Here is a 21,232-nt window from a genome sequence, read left to right on the forward strand (position 1 = left end):
AAGGTATGTGTTTGTTGACTTGTCAAAAGTCAAAAGTTTAACATTGAACGACTTAAAGTAATGCTACAATAATTAAACATACATATGTGAATATGAGATAATAATTTAGTGGACTTTGTTACTCATTTGCCACATATAATGAAGAGGGATGATAATGTATGAGTCAAAATGTTTCTATTTATTAGTCTAGGATTAAAAACTTTCAGTTAGATTAAGTTATTACTATTTTTTTATCCTCACATTTTGAAATTATGAAACTCTTTGGATTTTATTTGTGTTCTTTGGAAAGTTTAACCTACTATAACAATAATTTTCTTAATTAGTTATCTTTAGATAAGAAAGGCTAACTTGATCTCCTCTTTCGAAAACATAAAAAAAAATTGTATTAATATAATGAAAGGATGATTGAGAATGGTTTGGTATTAAATTGAATATTGAATAATATTTTAAAATGTTGAAGAATTAATTGAAACTAAAATTGTATGTTTTATTAAAAAAATTGAAAATGTTATTTGGCTTTTGAATGAAGTAAATCTAGTTGTTTTGAGTATAACACTTATTTGTATAATTGGATTGTGTACTAAAAAATTGTTGTGTTTTGATATTGTTTTTGTATATGTCACTTAAGTGTTGACTCAAGTGACATTGACATTGTGAAAATCGTTATTAAAATAGAATATTATTTTCTAATCATTTTTAATCAATCAAAGTAATATAATATTTTATCATCACTTAAGTTATGACTTAAATTTTTTTTAAAAAAAATTCAAAATATTTTTTTCTCACCTAAACTTCTTATAATTTAAATGATAAAATGTTAATATGAATCCTAAAAATTAGTAACTACAAAAAGTGATATTGTTCATACATGTGTTTCACTTGAACAAAAGAATTAAGATTAATTATTTCTTCACTAAGAATTAATCCCTCAAACATTCATTAAACACTAAAAAAACAAAATTGAACCGACACTCTTTTCTTAAAGATATAAACTCTTATGTAGCATAAATTTACTCAAATTACAATACATATAATTCAATAGTGAATTTACAACTTAAATGAAAGATATAATTAATACATTTTCCTTTAGTTAATTAACTAATTTAATTTTATTATTAAATTAAATATTTCTCTTCATTGTCAAAAGTCAATTAACCGAGACTTCTACAAGTATGACGAAAATTGGTGCCGTCTCATTTACTTTACTTTGCACAATTTTTTAATTCAACATTTTAATTTCCTTTAAATAATATTTGACCGAAAGTAAATAATGTTGAATACACCGACAATTTTAGACGAGAAAAAGTTATGGTAAATAAAACAAATTCGATATTTTTAATAAGATACTCTTTTGTTTTCTCTGTGAATTGTATAATTAAAGAAAACTAGAAATCTCCAGAGGAAGAAAACATAGGCTGAATTAGCTCGAAGGACCTCAAGCTTCTTAAAATATATAAACATGTGACTGAGGATATAATATTTTTAAATGACTAACTAGTGCTTTACTTTCAGAAAGTGATAAAATTGCTTAGGTTAATTAGAGAAATTATGAAAAATCAAATATTTTTTTCTAAAATTAAATAACTCTTTAAATATTGTAGGGTCCATTTCTATTTTCAAAAACCTTTTCGACTTCCTTTAACTTAAGGGCACGTGATATTTTTGGTGCAAACCAATCATTAAAAAAAAATTCATTTATTCTAAAAAAATATAACAAGACAGTATTTTAACATTAAATTCAAATTTTTAAAAATAATTTAACTATAACTAACTTGATATCGAGTTGAAATCATCATTAAGGACAAAATCGTTATACTTCTTATATTCATATACTAAATCACAATTTTCATTATAAGGTACGTTAAGATAAACTTTTTTAAAGACTAGTTTAGAGATAACCTAATTAATCTTAAGTATAACACTCTTTCTCTTAAATTTTTTATTAAAATGTTTATCCCATATATAAGAGTTTCGTCTCATATTATATAAAAATAAGCTTGAAGATCAATATTTAAAGAAAAAAATATGGATATATTTATTGATTAAAAAAATAAGATTTACATATTTTTTTTCTTAAAATTTTGAATTAAAAGTAGTATTTTTATTGATGTTAAATCTTCTTTATTCGTATTGCGACAAGAACTTAACATATTGATATACAAAAATAATAATTTATTCATAAATTAAGTATTAATTGAGAGATGAAAAGAAAAAGATTTTATAAGTAATTTTGAATTGAAGTGTAATCATAAAAAAAAATAGAAAAAATAGAATAAGTTTAGTAGAGCTGTCTATCCTTCCTGGCTTCCATTAGATCCGTAAAAGTGTGAAGAAAAGGAAAGCAAACGACGACACATTTTGGTGTTCTGACGTCCAATGCTGCCCAACCAACACCCTCCTCCGTCTTTTGCGGGGAGATATAGACACATACTATTCATTATTTTCAACATTCTATTACTATCATTTTTTCTTTATTTCTTTTTTAAATAATTATATTAGTTTTTTTAAGTTAAATATGTTTTTATCCTATATGTGAAAATTACAATTATTTTTCTTTTCAATACAGATTTAATATTTTAAACCAAATTTTGATAAATTTATTTGATATTCCAAATTAAACCAAATTTTGATAAATTTATTTGATATTCTAAATGTATGTATTTTATAATATTATTTGAGTTGTTTATACTATTGATATATTTTTTTTTATATTAATTGAAAAACACATTTAAATATCAAATAAATTTATCAAAATTTGGTTAAAAAACTAAATCCACACCTTTCTAAAATTGAGAGACTAATTTTAATTTTTACTAAAATATAAGAATAAAAACATATTTAGTCATAATTCTTCTTTAAATATGTTTTTGGTTATCATTATAGTATAAAAGATTTTGTTTCATACCTAAACTAAATTATGAAATATTTTATTTTTACGAAATATATATATATATATATATATATATATATATATATATATATATATATATATATATATATATATATATATATATATATATAAAAGGTCATTATAAAATTTCTTGTTATATGGTAAACTCTCCAATAACTTATAAGAATGGATGTTTAAGATAAATTCTTTAAAATATAAAAACAAAATATTTTATAATTTAATCTTTTTTAAAATAATTTAAGAAAAAAAAAACATATTTAATAGTCTTTTATATTACATCATATCTCTTAATTATATAAGAAAATGATTTTGTTTACACTTAATTGATAAGAGAGGAAAAAGAAACATGAGAAATTTATATGTGATAAATTAGTGAAAAGTACAAAGTGACATGTGAGAAAAAAATAAAAAGGAAACAAATTTATATAAAGATACAACATAATTTATTATGTTGCACACATGATCACATGATCGACTACGTTATTGCAAAAGAATATATATATATATATTTGAAATGTTATATGTATTAATAATAAATTATAAATTATCTATAATTAATTATAGGTGTTCTTTTTGTTTTTTTTTCACTTTTCAATTATAATAATTTTGAAAAGAATAAATAAACTTTTTAATGACAATAAAAGCATACCATGTTCCAGTCATTTTTATTCAATTCGACCCCCTTTTATTGTCTTTTTTATTCATTATCATCTTTTTTATCCTATAACTCAAAGAATACAATAGTGTTTTTAGTAAAAATATATTTATATAACTTTTTTATTAGTTGAAATAACATCTTAGTGGGAGTATGACATACATAGATTTCTTAAGGTGGAAGATAATTGTTTCTCGTATCAACAATTCCTACTAGAGATAAAATCTTTATAATAGTAAATATGAATATAATTTGAAAAAGAAAACATAAAAATGACAATTAATTTAATCTAAATTCAAATATAGAGAAAAAGAAACTAACAAATAGACTGTAACTTACTAATGACTACTCACACTACTTTTGTCTACCCCACTACCTAACCTAAAATCAAATATTTTATATCACCTTTATATAAGTATTCATCAACTTTTTATAATAGAATGAATACATCGCAGATGTATATATTAGAAATCTGTGATTTGGTTTTAATTTAGAACGTTTAGTGTTGAAAAAATGTTTATATATATAGTTTCTAATTTGAAAATTTAATTGATTGTGTATTTTCTAAATTTAATTTTTAATGAAAATAATCTTTTACTAGATTTTTTTAATCAAATTAATATGAGGTAAGACCTTTGAAAAACTGCTAGATCAATTTTTAATCGTATGATAAATTTAACTCAAGCTTTATTTGATATAAAAAAATAAAATTCTGATTATTATCTCACCTTTAAGCCATTGTATGAACTATTTTAACTCAATATTTTTTAAAAAAAAATTATAGATACTTTTATAAAACTTAATTTAGATGTACTAAAGGTGTAAAAATTTTATATTACTATTTTATTAATAATTTACATTAATTTTGTGATAATTTTATTGAAATTCATTTAAAATATATTTAATTAGTTTAGATTATAAAAGATAAAAATAAAATCTACCCCATATACCATTTCTTTACCAAATTAAGCAAACAAAAAACATTTGAGATTATTATTATTTTTTTAATTTCACATCAATTAATTCTTTATTCATTGAGTTATTCTATTTTGAAGTATATTGATACTTCTAATTATATGTCCCAATTGGTAAGTTTCATTATTTTTCTTCTACAACTTTGGCTTATCTTTGTTTTTAACTAGGATATTATAACACATATTATTTGTTATTATTAAAGATTAAAAACCTAAACTACTTCTCAACCAACATTAGTGCTTTTTCTTTTTATATATACAAAAGAAGAGGAGATTATGATAGCAAATACATTTGTTTTGATAAAAAGGTTGTCTTTTGATTTATTTACTATAGCATTTGACACATCAAAATAACCCATTAAGAAATTAAAAAAAGAAAAGGTCAATAGAGTGTTTCTCTTGTTTTGGGTCTATTTAACCCCATTGTAGTCCCCTCTATTTTCTTCCCCCCTCCTTTCTCTTCTCTCTCTCTCTCAATCTTTTCCATCTTTCTATTTACCAAACTCACTTCCCTTTTCACACCAAACTCTCCTTCTATTTCTCTTTCTCTCTTTCTCTCTTTCTCTCTCTCTCTTCTCAACTCCAATCCAACCCACTTCATTAATCACTCCAATTACACCCATTTGTCCCACATTTCTACACTTCTCCTTTAAATCCTCTCCTTGTTTCCTAATGTAATTTCCCAAAATCACAATCATTTTGCTTCAGGTTCCAGGGACATAATAAACCTTAACTTAACCAACTCTTCCAAATTCAGTTCCTTTCTGTTGTTTCCTCTTTCTGTCATTGATCTCCCAATGGAAAATCAGTTCTTTATCAATTCTGGGCTGTCACAAACACAGCATCCCCTTCACTTTGAACCTTCACCACCACCACCACCACCACCTTCTTCTTCTTCAGTGCCCTCTTGGCAATCACTCTCACCCACCATGGGAATTCAACCAACACTTCTGAATTGTGCCTCTGAGCAGACCCATGATTGCTTTTACAACCCCAATTGGGAAAAATCAACAGATCATGCACTTCACTTTGATTCCTCAGCACTCAGTTCAATGGTCTCGTCTCCTGCGGCATCATCCAACCCCAGCAGCAACATGTCCAATGATAATTTCATCATCAGGGAATTGGTCGGGAGATTGGGAGCTATTGGGAGTTCTGATGAGATCCCACAACACTCTCCTCACCCTTTGGTTGTGGCCTCTTCTTACATGAATAATGGCAGTGGCAGCCCCAATACTTCTTGTTACACCACCCCTTTGAGTTCCCCTCCGAAGGTGAAGACTGTGCAGAGCTTGGTGAATGAGAGGTTGGCAAATTTGGGAGGAAAGTCAATTACTTTGAATTCCAGTGTGGCCGAATTCTCTGCTGACCCTGGTTTCGCGGAGAGGGCTGCAAAGTTTTCTTGCTTTGGTAGCAGGAGTTTCAATGGTAGGAACGTCCAATTGGGGGTGAACAATGGTGAATTGGCTCAAAGATCTGCATCAGTGGTGGAAAATGGTGGAAAGTTATCTAGAATCTCAAGTAGTCCTCTGCTCAAGACACTCGGATCTCAAATGGGTACCCCAGAGAACAAGAATTCAGCAATTCAGGACCAGGAGAAAGTGGAGGTTGCCAATTCTCAAGAGGAATCTACCATATCTGAGCAAACACCAAATGGAGAAATTGGGATGAAAAATTGCCAAGATATGACGAATTCCAGGAAAAGAAAAGCATCTTCCAAAGGAAAAACCAGAGAAACTTCTAACTCCATCAAGGTAATAATAATAATATAATAATATAATAAAAACTGTTTTTGAAGTCAAACTTCTATTTTGTTATGGTTTTTTCGTTCTGCATAAAGTTTCAAACTATGGTCATGGTTGTGATTTTGTCTCATTTCTTAATATTTCGAGAAATTGTGACTTATATTGTGAAGGATCATTTTCTACAACCTTGATTCTGCAAGGAAAATTTGCAATCTGAATGGTGTCGTTTTCAATTCAGGGTGTTGAAGTCAGTGAGGATTCAAATTCAAAGCGAACCAAGCCAAACGAGGGTGAGGGAAACGAAGATGGACAGGTAAAGGTTGAGGAAGAGTCCAAAGCAGTGGAAGATAAACAGAACAAAAGCAACTCAAAACCTCCTGAGCCACCAAAAGATTACATTCATGTGAGAGCAAGAAGAGGCCAAGCCACTGACAGTCATAGTCTTGCAGAACGTGTAAGAATCAGTGCTTCTGGTTCCTATTAATGACACTTGCAACAAAACGTGTGTAGCTTTCATGTTGACATTTAATCAACCATTAAACAGGTACGGAGGGAGAAAATCAGTGAGAGGATGAAGCTGCTCCAAGATCTTGTACCAGGTTGCAACAAGGTGAGAAAACAAGTTAAAATCCAAAACTTTTTAGTGTTGGTAAATGTAAATTCAGTACTTTTACTAACTTGGGTGCATCAATTGTTTCTTTATTCCTCATAGGTCACTGGAAAAGCACTTATGCTAGATGAAATTATAAATTATGTTCAGTCATTGCAGCGTCAAGTTGAGGTAACCAAAAATCTTGGCAAATAAGCATCTCAATTTTCAAATGATTGTCATCATGTGTGTGTTTGTATTCTTGCTCACTAAGTTATGCTCTCTTTTTCTCTCTCTCTCTCTCTCTCTTTCTCTCTGAGAACAGTTCCTATCTATGAAGTTGGCTTCTGTTAACACAAGGATGGATCTTAGTATTGACAGCCTTGTTTCAAAAGATGTAAGTTCCATGGTTCACTTTTTCTCCACAAATTTTGTTGCTTTTGAGGTCTTTTAAGAAGATTCCTAAAATGGGGTTCTTTGGCTTTTGATGTTTTCAGGTATTTCAATCTAATAATTCTTTGGCAACACACCCAAATCCAACATTCCCTCTAGATTCCTCAGCACAAGCCTTTTATGGGCACCAGCATCAGCAAAACCCAGTTATCCATAATAACATACCTAACAGAACGGTGACCCACTGCTCAGTGGACCCATTAGACACATCTTTGTGCCAAAATCTTGCAATGCAATTACCCCCCCTAAATGGGTTTAATGAAGTTGCCTCTCAGGTAATAATAACCCTCTTCCACTTTTTCTCCATAAATTAATAATCAAAGAAAAATGGTACATTTTGCATTACTACATTCTCTGTTTACTTTTTACATGTAAAATCATCATTATTGTTAGGTAGTTATGCATTACAACTTGTTTATGACAGTGACCTAAAGTTATACATTAAACAGTCTTATCATAATTGATAAGTGCAAATGTAAAAAACAGTCTTAAACTTGGGATTACTACAGTTATTACCTTAAAAGTAAATTCTGGTTCTGTCTCTGATTTTTCTGTGTCTGATTGTTTTTCAGTTTCCATTAACATTCTGTGAGGAGGATCTGCACACCATTGTGCAGATGGGGTTTGGGCAAACTGCAAACTGGAAAACACCAATCCAATCCCCAAGTTTCAACGGTAATATAGCAGAAAAGTCAGACATTATTGACATGTTAATTGAATATTAGGCACAACAAAATTGACATTATTCTCATTCTTATTACATACACTTTTTTTTTCTGGTACAACACAGGTTCAAATAATGTACCCCAGATGAAAGTTGAGCTCTGATCAGTGAAGACTCACCCTTCATTACACCTCCATCGAAGCCCAGAAGATTAAGAAAACTGCTGTATACAACAACAACAAAAGATTTATTAAGCCATCATATTCAACAGAACCCTTTCTTTTTTTGTCTTTTGTTTTCTCAATTTTTTACCCCTCTTCTCCCTTTCAATGATTCCAGTTTCTTATCTTCTGGGGCAGGTCTTTTCCAATATTTTTTTCCCCTTACAATTATTCACTGTAAAATCTTAGGAAGATTCTGTATTCTGTGGTGCAAATTCTTATTATTATTCTGGCACCAACTGTAAGATATATGGCTAATTAAACAAAGACTTTCTACCAGCTTTCATTGTCTCTCTTAATATTATACTGATAGAGAATTTCTTAAGGTAAGAGATATTTCCCCTTGTTCTTTCTTTTCTAATTGAAGAATTATTTGTTTATCCCAAAACTTTGGTTAGCGTATGCCCGTTAATAATTGGCACATCACATCAAACCACTATGAATTTTCGTGGGTCTTCACTAAAATCTCGTTAAAGGTCATGTCAATTAACCCATGCTAAATCGCAAAATCTGGTGGATATGATTTCACTTGTGCTGTAACCAGCTGTATTAATGGGGTCACCCTTTTCTCTCAAAAGTCTAATTACAAATGATTAGGACATTTCGTTAACTTCACCCTGAACAAAAATTTCTCCCATTTCTTTCCAAAAAAAAAAAAACTAATATAAATAACCAATTTAGAATATATAAGTTAATCCAAATCTTACTTTACAATTTAGTTTTATAAAATTGAATTAAACTTAAAATTTACTTCTTATCAAGATATTGATTGTTTTGGATCAAACCCTCACGCATTTGTTTTTGATACCATTCCAAAAAAAATTTTATCAATGGAAATATCTATGTGTATATAAACACATGTCTAACTCCTCTTTTATCTGACGTGGAACTTTGTTTGTCACATTTTCTTCCTTTGATCGATTTAGTAAATTAGGTTAATCATAAATGTTATTATCTTAATTAATATCAGAAAAATTAAGAGTATATTTTAGTTAAATTATGAATCATACCATTTGTTTGTTATAAACTCCTCAATTCTCATATTCCATATTCTCTATATAAGAAAAGAATGTTCAAAACATAATAAATATATTGAGTAAAGATAAAATCAATATAAAAGATATAAACTGTGATAAAACCTATTTTATTCACTTTTACGTCTGATAAGTATAAAGTGAAAGCTAGCATAAAAGAAAACCTTTATAGTTTTTTGTTTTGTGATTTTACTATGCAGCATAGAAAAATGTAAGAGGTAGATATATAGAGGTTAGAAAGAAGTTGGCTTTTGAAGAAAAGAGATATTTTAAAGTAATTTATGTGAGCATAAACAGAATCCCAGGTTGGCAGTGGTGAGATTCTGACTAGGCCCAATGAATCATAGAGCTTTATAATCTCACCAACTTTTGCTATTTACTTGTGAATAGGAAAAGGGGTTTTTAGTGGACTTCAGCTTTGGAAAGATACACTTCAAATATTTGACTAATCTCTTTCTGTTAGGAAAAAATCCAGTTTTTAGGGGTTATCATTACATTTTTAGAAATTTATTCAACACTTTCATAATTGAATTCAATACTTCATCTATATCATCAAAAATTATCAACTATTAAACTCACTTTAATAAGTTTCCACAACTCATACTTATATATATTTTTCTAAAAAAAAGTATATTGGTAATTAGATTAATGCTTTTCAACATAAATATAAATCATCAAAATGGGTTTCTTTTAATTGGTTTAAATGAATGTTATTTTATACGTATAGACAAATTTCTACATGTGAAAAAAAATTATATCTTACCTAAATTAACATTGTTTTATGCATTTAAACTAATTTGTCAAAAATTGTCTCTTAATTTATAAAAAAAATCATTTTTATTTCTTTAACTTATTTTTTTTTTCCCTTAAAATATTTATACAAAACTCTTTCCAAACATACTTATTTACATCATCAAAAAAATCCAACTTTTTGTGATCATGTTGAAAACTCAATTATCTATGAACACTTTCACAAACATGTTGGTAAATTGTATGTACGTATAAATAAAGTATGAATAAAGAAAGTGTGCAATGAAAAGTAAACTACAGCTATATTAATATGAAATAAAGTAATGGACATAATAAAAAAATATTATATGAATAACATATACCGAAATAAAACATTAATAAGTTGCAGTGATGGCCACATATTTTTATTTTGAATGTATTATTGGGGTGTAGATTAGTGTGATTTAATAATTAGAAAGATGCTTTGAATGTAGTACTGCGACAGAACAGTTGTGCATGATAATGTATTAAGATATTTTATTGTATAATAATAATAGCAAGTTTCTTATTTGTGGAGAAGATAATGAAATGGGAATAGAAAATGTTAGTGTGACAGTGTTGTCTCCAAAAGCTACAAACGCCCAATCATATTACGACGTGTTTGGGGATTGATTCTTTTGTTGTTTTTTATCATCTTCCTCGTTTCTCCATGCTGTTTTATTCTTCTTTTCAGTATTTTGGTTTTAAATTTATGCCAATCATAATGCTACTAACTAAACAACAAACATAATCTTCACAAGGAACATACAGAGTGTAGTTCTTAGCAGCTACCAAAATTTAATCACTTCCATTATTTATTTATTTTTTTAATAGCCCTTTTGTTCAATTTAATTTTTTCTGTGTTAGATTGGTTTTGGTAGGTTGGAAATTACTCTATTTTAAAATATCATTCTCTTAAAAAAACTTCCACGTAAAATATTATTGAGCACAAAATACAACCTTTTTTTAGCAAGAATTCAATTTTCTTAAATAACTCCCTTAAGAGAAAAAAGAAGGTTAATTTGCTGACATGGTTGAATTTTACCAGAATAAATGTTTTAAACAAAAGTATCTGTATAAGTAGTGGAGTGAAAATACAACTTCAATAAAAATTTAGACTTTGAAAAACGACTTTTATTTTATGTTTTCCCAAACATAGGAAACCAAAATAATGTTAAAAAACAACAATTTTTAAAAATTGTTAAAGTAAAGTGGCAGGACTTTAGAATTTATTCAGTTTAATTCAATCGTTACTTCTTCTTTTTCTAAATATTGAACAAAATATTGGTTTTATTACACGTTCTTGAATTTGTATTTATTTTTAAATGAAATTTATTTGAACTGTTAAGAATATCTTCAGTTATAAGAAAATATGAGAAAAATAATATATTATTTATAAAATAATAAGTGACTAATAAATTATTTATTCAGAAACTAATTATTTATAAAAAACACTAAAATATTATAGGCAGTTTAGATGCTTCATTATTTATGTGAATAATTATTATGATAACGACGACTTTCATCACCACCATGTATAATTTTTGGACATTTTTTTATTTGATTGACCCATTTTATTATGTATGTGTAGTATTAATTCTTTTTAATGGTTGTCGTTGCATGGTAGGATCTTGAACAAAATTTGGATGAGATCAATAGATGCAAAATATTGTTTTGACTAATTATATATATATATATATATATATATATATATATATATATATATATATATATATATATTACTTTTAAAGTAGAATTTTGCATTATTGTGTATGAACCTAGAAAATATAATGTTAGAGTAGATATGTATTTTAAAATAATGAGACCAAATTTTAAAGTTAAAACAATTCAATAAAATAAATAGAATTTTTTAAACTCATCTCACTACATAAAACACAAACTATCTCTAAATCTATTTTTCTTATCTTCTTCTCCCTTCTCTCTAAGATTTCTCACTTCTCTCTAAGATTTCTCACTCCTCGATTATCTATTTGACGATCAAAAAGTTCTTAGTGTTGGGAATCCAAGTGAGTCTAAGTATCACATTGGATAGAAATGAGAAAGTAGAAGTATATAAAGGTGAAAGACCCATTAACTCATTGTCTTAAGGTTTTGGGTAAAGAGTGGTGTCGATCCCTTATATAGTTGGCTCAGATGTTATTGGTGTTTATGTAACTCACAGGTAACCTCTTCCTCGATAGACCCAACAGTGGTATCAGAGCCGATGGTTTGTCTTGGTGACCGGCTCAAACGAGTATAATGATCCCTATACCGAAAGTCTTCCTGGCAAAGGGTATCCAAGTAAGCAAGTTCCGTTAAGATACGGTGGTTGGAAAGGGCTACTCGTGGTTGTGGTTGATTGGGAATGCTTCTGCTAGAGGGGGAGTCTATGTGGAAGGGACTCACCCTTGGGAGATGTTGGGAATCCAAGTGTAAGTCTAAGTCCCACATTGGATAGAAATGAGAAAGTAGAGCAGTATATAAAGGTGAAAGACCCATTAACTCATTGCCTTAAGGTTTTGGGTAAAGAGTAGTGTCGATCCCTTATATAGTTGGCTCAGATGTTATTGGTGTTTGTGTAACCCACAAGTAACCCACAAGTAACCTCCTCCTCGATAGACCCAACACCTAGGAGATCACAACTTAATTATCTCCACTTCTATCCGATCAGAAGTCCTAGAATCTCATTCCGTTTCCAATTCGGTGTTTTATAGGTGTTTCCAAAAATTCCTTGTGTTTCAAGTAATCAGTGAGGTATTCTTAGAGTTTGATTTCATTCCCTTAAGATAAGGGAAGCTGAACTTTGTTTTAGATCATGTTGTAGTGTAAATTTAATATATCCATGAATGATAAGATAATTTAAATGTAATTTTGATATTTCTTTTAGTACTCTTTATGTTTAGTCGATGATTATCGATAATATGATGTTTGTATGCTTGATATTTCTATTAGTACTATTTTCCCTTACTTTACACCAAAGCTACAAAGCTCTAAATTCACTATCACCCTTTCTTCCGACTCAAAGATCTTAGAAGTGCCTACAAACTGCGGAATTGAAAACAAGGTGGGTTCCTTAGGACCACCGATCAACAAGAAACAAGAAAAGAGAGGTAGACGATAAATGCTTCACCCCTAAACCAAATATTTTCGAAATACACAACGAAAGAAAAAAGGAGCAAAAACTTACTTGCCCTATAGAAGAAATTGATCAGATAGAAACGTAGTCCTCATGGGGTTGCGGTCGTTTAGGCACCTCCTGGTCGTCAAAAATGATGATTGAGGAGTTAGAAAAGGTAGAGAGAAATGAGAGAGAACTCGAAGACAGAGTTTTAGAGAGATGATTTGTGTTTTAAGTAATTGGACTAGTTTAAGAAATTTTAATTTATACTATTGAATTATTTTAAAATAAAATACTCAATCTCATTATTTTAAAACACCTATCTATTGTAATACTCTATTTTATAGATTCTTACAAAATGCATCAAATTTATAATGATTATGATAAATTGAATGAAAATACTAAATTCTAAAATGTTCAATTATATTGAAACCAAGAACCATAAATAGATAAATATGCCTATAAATATTTGAATGAACACCTAAAAATTTGACAAAACAAATATAAACTTAAATTTAAGTTGAAAATTTAATGAAATCCAATTATGAGAAAATTGAATGCATGCATAACTAATGTTGAAACTATTAACTAAAAAGTGAATGCAATATTAAATAAACAAAAAGAAAACAAATAAATTAGATGTAGATTCTAGAATGATTACAATGTATCAAAGGTGATTGTGAATGATGTGGGTATAAAAGTGATTTGTGAGTGAATATGGGAAACTATAATTTAATAAAATAAAATTATGGATGCAATTATGAAATAAAAGGTAAAAAAATAAAAATAAATCAAGTACTTAGTTTAAATAAGATAGCTAAACAAGTAGCTAAAAGAAATTAGATCGAGAGCATGGATGAATAAAGCAACTTGGATAATATAAAATTAGAAGTTTAAATAAAAAATGTGAAATATATTAGAGAACTAACTCAGAATTTGCATAAACTCTGTTATTTGACTCAAACTAAAGCTGAAACTCAAAATTATAAGAAAATAAAGGAGAAAGAAGGGAAGTTTTTTTTCCTGATTTTTGTGTACATTGTGTTTTGTTTCCAAGTCTCTGTTTATGCAGGACTAACCAAGAATGTTATTACATAAACAAATCTTGGAATTAATTCCAATGAAATAATATTGATTGATGCAATTCAATTTTTTTCTAATTTGAATGATCATGAAATATATTACATTTAATTTTTGAAATTTTGAGGCTTTTAATTTAGTTAAATTTGCTTCCAATAATTAATTTGATTGATTATTAATCTTCTTATGTTGCCTCTTTCAATTGTCGACCACATCTCTAATGAGCTACACAAGATTGGGTCTTGATTTTTATAATGAGCTACACAAGATTGGGTCTTGATTTCCATCAATTAGGCCGATGTTAAATAATCCATGTGGAGATGAAGGTATACCTCAATGCTAAAATTATGAAAAATGCAACAAATTTAGTAAAATTGAATTATGCTTTGTTTTTTTATTAAAATATTCTAAATGCATGATTTATAAAGATAGTCATTATTAGCTTAGAAAATGTTCTTAGATCAAGAAATAAAGAGTAGAATGACATACATCAAAGCTCATAGTCTTTTTTTTGTGTCTAGCGATACTAAAGTTTTGCGGAACACAATTGAGATAGTGAGACACTATTTGGTTGGTGCCTAGCAGACAAGGACACCCAATGTTGCAACACAAAAGTTAAGTTTCTCTATAATATTTGATTGATCAATTTAACTCTTCTTGAACTATTCACCACTTAATAAATTTCATTTGAATGCAATATAATTCTATTTAACAAGGAAGCACCACTTTGATCAATTTGTTATTTTATAGAGAAATCCCATCATTATCCAAATAACATAACATTAGCACTTCAATTACAAATTTATAGCTTTTAACCTAACATGCCAAACTGTCTATCCATATACCTAAGTGAGGTAAATCTCTAATTATTTCTAACTCAAAGAGTAGTACTATTAATCTAACTTTTCCTACCTAGATAAACCCTTTAAACTTATAAGGTGTTTTACACATGCTCTACCTTACATAGGTTGCTCTAGCTACTCACTAAAATCTCTTATCAACGATCAAAACACACCCTTACAATAATAACCGAACAAATATTCACCTTGAGCTCTTTAACATCACATGCTACACCACCACACATGTAAGAAATTTACTAACAAGACTCAAAAGAAGAGTAAAAGTTGAACTTACCTTGTTCATACTATGATTAGTTATGATCGTGTAGACCTCAATACCAAGAGTCATATGGTGTATTTCGATTTTTAAAGAGATGAATAATAGAATCAAAGTTATAGAGAGAAAACAAAGAAAGGATTTAGGAGAAAGTTTCAAAGAGATAGTGATTCTTATAAAAAAAATCAATTAATAAAAAAAAATCTACTTATAGAATGACTTTTAATAATAAATCTACTTTTAATTATTTTCTTGGTTTTTACACAAAAGTTTAAAATCAAAATTTATAAATGATAAGATGAATGGTAAAATACGTAAAGAGAACGGGCCAGACTTGTAAAGAACGGGCCCAATGGCCTTTAACCCAAAACGCACCCACTAATACCAAAACGCAAAACTACACTTGCATTAGAAGATGCCTTGCGATCAGATGGTGGGTGGCTGGCAATGTAGGACGCATCTCGTGAATGGAAAGGAAGGTTCTAGGGCTTCCAGGGAAACCCATCGTCGGAGCAAGCAACTACCTTCACCGGAGACGATGGAAGAGAAGACCGAAAAGAAGAAGGAGAAAGACACGATTAAAGGTTAGTGAAAGAGATCCCTGTTTACTCTTTAGAAGAAAAGAATATCTGATGTTATTGCTTGAAAAATGTACGTTCTTACAGAGAGGTATGTTGAGGGGGAAAACTCTATTTATAGAGTTCTGAAGGGGAAGGGAAAATAACAGAAAAGAGAAACTAACCTAACACGTAACCTAACTCGATTACTGTATTTGAAAACAGTAATCTATTTAACCAACAATACTTAATAGCCTCCCCTCAAGCTGGATGGTGTATAGTTGCCAGTCCAAGCTTGGGAACAATAGATTTGAACCGAACACGGTGAGGAAACTTGGTAAATATGTCCGCTAGTTGTTCATCTGAGCGAATGGGGAGAAGATGTAGAAGATTAGCTTGCACCTTTTCACGAACAACATGGCAGTCGAGCTCTATATGCTTGGTTCTTTCGTGAAAGCTCTGATTATGAGCTATATGTCGGGCAGATTTCTTGTCACAGTATAGGGCTTGAATCCCAGCTTCCTTGATCTGTAAGTCCTCTAAGAGATAGTGTATCCACTGTAGCTCACAAGTAGTGGCTGCCAAAGCACGATATTCAGCCTCAGTGGAGGATTTGGAAACAGTGCTCTGTTTTTTTGATTTCCAAGAGATGAGTGATGACCCAAGGAAGACGCAAAAACCTGTAGTGGACCTCCTACTGTTGGGGCAAGTGGCCCAATCTGAATCACTGAAGGCCTTTAGCTGTATGGGAGAGTCAGCTGGGAATAATAGTCCTTCTGAGGGTTTAGACTTGATGTACCTGAGAACATGTTGAATAGCCCGATAATGGTAGTCAGTTGGAGATTGCATAAATTGACTCAATAAATTAATAGAGAAACACAAATCAGGTCTAGTGTTAGTGAGATAGAGCAACTTCCCTATTAATCTTCGGTATGAGGTTGGATCTTTCAAATAGCTGTCATTTTTGTATAGGGTGCTCGTGTCACTCAAAAAAGGGGTTGAACAGGGCTTGCAACTCTACATTCCCGTCTCCTCAAGTATGTCTAAGGCATATTTTCTTTGAGACAAATGAATTCCTTTATGGGACCTTGCCACCTCCAATCCTAGGAAATATTTGAGTTCTCCTAGATCCTTTACTTGGAACCTGTTATGCAAAAGGCTCTTTATGTGATTGATTTATGTCATAGAATTCCCTGCTAATATGATGTCATCAACATAAACAAGTAGGGCTGTGAAACCAATAGGTGTCCCTTTGATAAAGAGAGAATGATCACTTTTTGACTGTATATAGCTAACACAGGTAAGAAAAGTGGACAACTTTTCAAACCATTGTCTACTAGCTTGCTTTAGGCCATATAATGACTTAGTGAGTTTGCAGACTTGGCCTTCCTTATGAATATTAAGACCAGGAGGTGGCTCCATGTAGACTTCCTCATTTAAGTCTCCATGCAGGAAGGCATTATTCACATCCAGTTGATGTAAAAACCAGTTTTTAGAAGCTGCTAGCGCAATTAGTAATCTAACGGTAGTTAGCTTGGCAACGGGAGAGAAGGTGTCTAAATAATCTATCCCTTCTTGCTGGGTGTAACCCTTAGCAACTAGGCGGGCCTTGTACCTTTCTATGGTGCCATCAGCCTTGCATTTAATCTTGTATACCCATCTGCACCCAATGGCAGTTTTCCCTTGAGGAAGCTGTGTTAGAAACCACGTGTTGTTATCCTGCAAGGCTTTTATTTCCTGGTGCATTGCCTCTGCCCATTCACTCACATCTTTGGCCTCATTGTAAGAGTGGGGCTCATTGTTAGCAGTGATAGCCATGGTATATCTTGAATGCTTTTCTGTCAGAGAATCACAACATAATAGATCAGAAATGGGGTAAGGGGTTGTAAACTTATTTTTCACAAACAAGGATTGATTAACCTGGTGGATGTAGTCATCTAGATATCTTGGAGGCTTTCTGATCCTGTCAGATCTCCTATATCCGTGATCCCCTTCATCGTTATCAATCTCATTATCAATGCTATTCTCTTTGACAATGTCATGCTGTATTTCTTATTCTGCAAACCTTTCATCATTATTAGAGGCAGAATTGCCTAAGGAATCATTGAGAAAGGTAATTCGATTAGCTTCTTCACCATCCACTCCTGTGTTGTTCTGCTGATTCTTCCAAGGAAAAATATCTTCATAAAAAATAACGTTCCTACTTATAAACAGCTCTCTAGTGTTGATGTCAAGGACAATATAACCCTTGACTCCACTTTTGTATCCAAGGAAAATTCCTTTCCTTGCTCTTGGGTCAAGTTTGCTCCTGCCAGTTGCAAGGGTGGAAGCAAAACAGAGGCATCCAAAAGTTTTTAAATCTAAATAAGTGGGGGGAACATCGTAGATACGATCATGGGGGGTTTTGTTGTTAAGAATGGGAGTAGGCAATCTGTTTATTAGGTAGACAACATGGCTAACAACATAGGACCAATAGGCATTAGGTATACTGGATTGGAACATAAGGCTACGGGTGACATTTAAAATGTGTTGGTGCTTACGTTCAATAACTGAATTCTGCTTAGGGGTCTCAACACAACTAGTTTGATGACTAATACCATGCAAGTTATAGAAGTTGGCACAGTTGAACTCAGGTCCATTATCAGTTCTAACAGTTTTAATAATTTTACCAAACTGATTCTTAATCTTAACAATAAAATTCTGTAATAAGTCTCTAGTTTGGCCCTTATTGTTCATCAAAAAAATCCATGTATGTCGGCTATAATTATCAACAATAGTAAGAAAGTATTTATGTCCATGAACAGAAGAAATAGAATAAGGACCCCATATATCACAGTGAATCATCTCAAAACATTCAGTAGATAGAGAATTGCTTATAGGGAAAGGCAATTTATGTTGCTTAGCATAGTGGCAAACATCACAAACTGTATCAGCATTCATTTTGACATAGGAAAAATGTTCACAAATTCGTTTGACAGCCTTGTATCCAGGATGGCCTAGTCTATAGTGCCATAGATTTATATCAACATGTTTAAAAGAAAAAACAGATTTTGGAACAAGGTCCTGATCAGAATTTGGAAGGATTTGTAAGTAGTAGAGACCCTTGTAAGAGTTAGCACACCCAATCATCTTCAATGTAGAATTCTCCCTTATCTAACAAACCTCAGAAGAAAAAATTAGGCTACAATTCAAGTCTTTTATAAGACTTTGAACAGAGATTAAGTTGAAAGAAAAATCAGGGATATAAAACACATTAAAAATCACAAAGTTTCTAGAAAATTGAACAGTTCCTGCATGTTTGGTAGTGATAACAGAATTATTAGGCAATTTAATAGTAATGGGTTTAATCTTGTAGAAGGTAACAAAATTCCTTTTCTCATGGGTCACATGATCAGTGGCCCCAGTGTCAATAATCCAAGAGAGAGTACCTGGTTTGTCCTCCTTGTCATTCCTCTGCATCTGATTGATCTTATGTGTAGGTTCATCAGCTTTCTCAATCATTTTTAGGAGTTTTTCAATTTGTTCTGGGGTGAGTTTGTTGAAAGTAGTGCTGGTGTCTCCCTAATGAGTACTATCTGGTCCAGAACTGCTTTGGCAGACATTAGTAGAATTCCAGCCACTTCTCTTCTCTGGATTGTTGTCATTCTTTTTGTACCAAGGTGGAAAACCATGCTTGGAGTAGCACTCATCCATAGTGTGATTCATCTTGTTGTAGTAAGAGCACTGTTTCCCGTAATTAGGATTCTTTCCTCTGCCTCTTCCCAGACCATGTGACCCAACACCACGACCTTGATTTTTCCAGGTCTGGTCTGGTTTCCAACTGCTGTTCTTGTTAGCAACATTGGCTATGACTCTACTGGTTTCAGTATAGTGATTATGGCTTGCAGTGCCAGATTCAGACCTTTCTTGTCTCTCTTGTTGCATAATGAGAGAGAAAACACGATTGATGTTTGGTAGAGGTTCCATCAACAGAATCTGGGTCCGGACAATATTATAAGTGTCATTTAACCCTTTTAAAAAACATATAACGTGCTCTACTTCTCTGTATTTCAGAGAAGTTTTTGAGAGTTCACAACTGCAAGGTATTTCGCAGGTACAGTTTGGTATGGGTCTAAGATATTCCAATTCTTCCCAGAGGATTTTTAAGTCAGTAAAGAATTGATTAACAATTCTTTCCCCTTGTTTGATTGAATGGATGTCTTGGAGAAGATCAGAGATTTTAAAATAAAGTACCATCATGTTGCATCTTTCCCATGCATCAAACAAAGCTTCATTTTTCTTGGGTTTCTTGATAGACCCATCAATAAATTTGATCTTGTTTTTGGATAGGAGTGCTCTTCTCATGCTTCTGCTCCAAGAGGAGTAATTATTCTCACCCAGGACTTGAGAGATGAGGGTTAATCCTGGATTCTCCCCTGGGTGTAAGTAGAAAGGGCTGGCAGATTGGTCTGTGGTATCCATGGTAGAAGGAAACAAGAAATAGTGCAAGAAACTATGCAAGAATCATCAAAGAACGAAACCTGGGCAGCGGAAGTGAGGTGGGTATGGTTTCTGTTCTTGATACCATAAAGAGAATGGGCCAGGCTTGTAAAGAACGGGCCCAATGGCCTTTAACCCAAAACGCACCCACTAATACCAAAACGCAAAACTACACTTGCATTAGAAGATGCCTCGTGATCAGATGGTGGGTGGCTGGCAACGTAGGACGCATCTCGTGAATGGAAAGGAAGGTTCTAGGGCTTCCATGGAAACCCGTCGTCGGAGCAAGCAGCTGCCTTCACCGGAGACGATGGAAGAGAAGACCGAAAAGAAGAAGGAGAAAGGCACGATAAAAGGTTAGTGAAAGAGATCCCTGTTTACTCTTTAGAAGAAAAGAATATTTGATGTTATTGCTTGAAAAATGTACATTCTTACATAGAGGTATGTTGAGGGGGAAAACTCTATTTATAGAGTTCTGAAGGGGAAGGGAAAATAACAGAAAAGAGAAACTAACCTAACACGTAACCTAACTCGATTACTGTATTTGAAAACAGTAATCTATTTAACCAACAATACTTAATAATACGTAACTAAATTTAATTTTATATAAAAATTATATTTGATACGAATTAAAAAATAGTTTATAATTGATCAAATTACATACCTATATTCATTTTCAGAAACTTCATCTTAATTTATAACTCTTTCATTCATTCCTTTCTAACCTTCAATGTTTTTTTTACGAGAATAGGGATAAAAGAGAAACCGAGTAATATTATTTAGACTAAAAATGCATTTATAAAAAATATATATATTTTAAGGAACATAATACAAACTCAAACTTACAACTTACAATCAAAGTAAGTAA

General features: G+C 31.0%; 2 protein-coding genes across 2 annotated transcripts; one reads left to right on the forward strand and one right to left on the reverse strand.

Annotated features, from left to right (window-relative positions):
* Window positions 1–4,977: 4,977 nt before the first annotated feature.
* Window positions 4,978–8,491, forward strand: LOC124846535 (transcription factor bHLH62-like). Its single transcript, XM_047323809.2, has 8 exons — window positions 4,978–6,294; window positions 6,524–6,739; window positions 6,830–6,895; window positions 6,998–7,066; window positions 7,200–7,271; window positions 7,372–7,602; window positions 7,900–8,002; window positions 8,118–8,491. The coding sequence occupies exons 1-8, from the start codon at window positions 5,338–5,340 to the stop codon at window positions 8,153–8,155; spliced, it is 1,752 nt and encodes a 583-aa protein (XP_047179765.1). The 5' UTR covers window positions 4,978–5,337; the 3' UTR covers window positions 8,156–8,491.
* A 10,955-nt stretch (window positions 8,492–19,446) lies between these two features.
* LOC148190671 (uncharacterized) lies at window positions 19,447–20,346 on the reverse strand. The gene has a single exon (XM_088102085.1). The coding sequence runs from the start codon at window positions 20,344–20,346 to the stop codon at window positions 19,447–19,449; it is 900 nt and encodes a 299-aa protein (XP_087958211.1).
* Window positions 20,347–21,232: the final 886 nt, after the last annotated feature.

Source organism: Vigna umbellata, chromosome 11 (genome assembly GCF_029865625.1).
Source record: "Vigna umbellata cultivar VRB3 chromosome 11, Vumbellata_1.0, whole genome shotgun sequence".
Classification (NCBI taxonomy): domain Eukaryota; kingdom Viridiplantae; phylum Streptophyta; class Magnoliopsida; order Fabales; family Fabaceae; genus Vigna; species Vigna umbellata.

Bases quoted from the DNA above. Each gene is read 5' to 3' on its own strand.
- LOC124846535 (XM_047323809.2), top strand. From the start codon at position 5,338: ATGGAAAATCAGTTCTTTATCAATTCTGGGCTGTCACAAACACAGCAT. The intron at 6,896-6,997 runs GTGAGAAAACAA...TATTCCTCATAG, and splicing joins TTGTACCAGGTTGCAACAAG to GTCACTGGAAAAGCACTTAT. The intron at 8,003-8,117 runs GTAATATAGCAG...GGTACAACACAG, and splicing joins CCAATCCCCAAGTTTCAACG to GTTCAAATAATGTACCCCAG.
- LOC148190671 (XM_088102085.1), bottom strand. From the start codon at position 20,346: ATGGATACCACAGACCAATCTGCCAGCCCTTTCTACTTACACCCAGGG.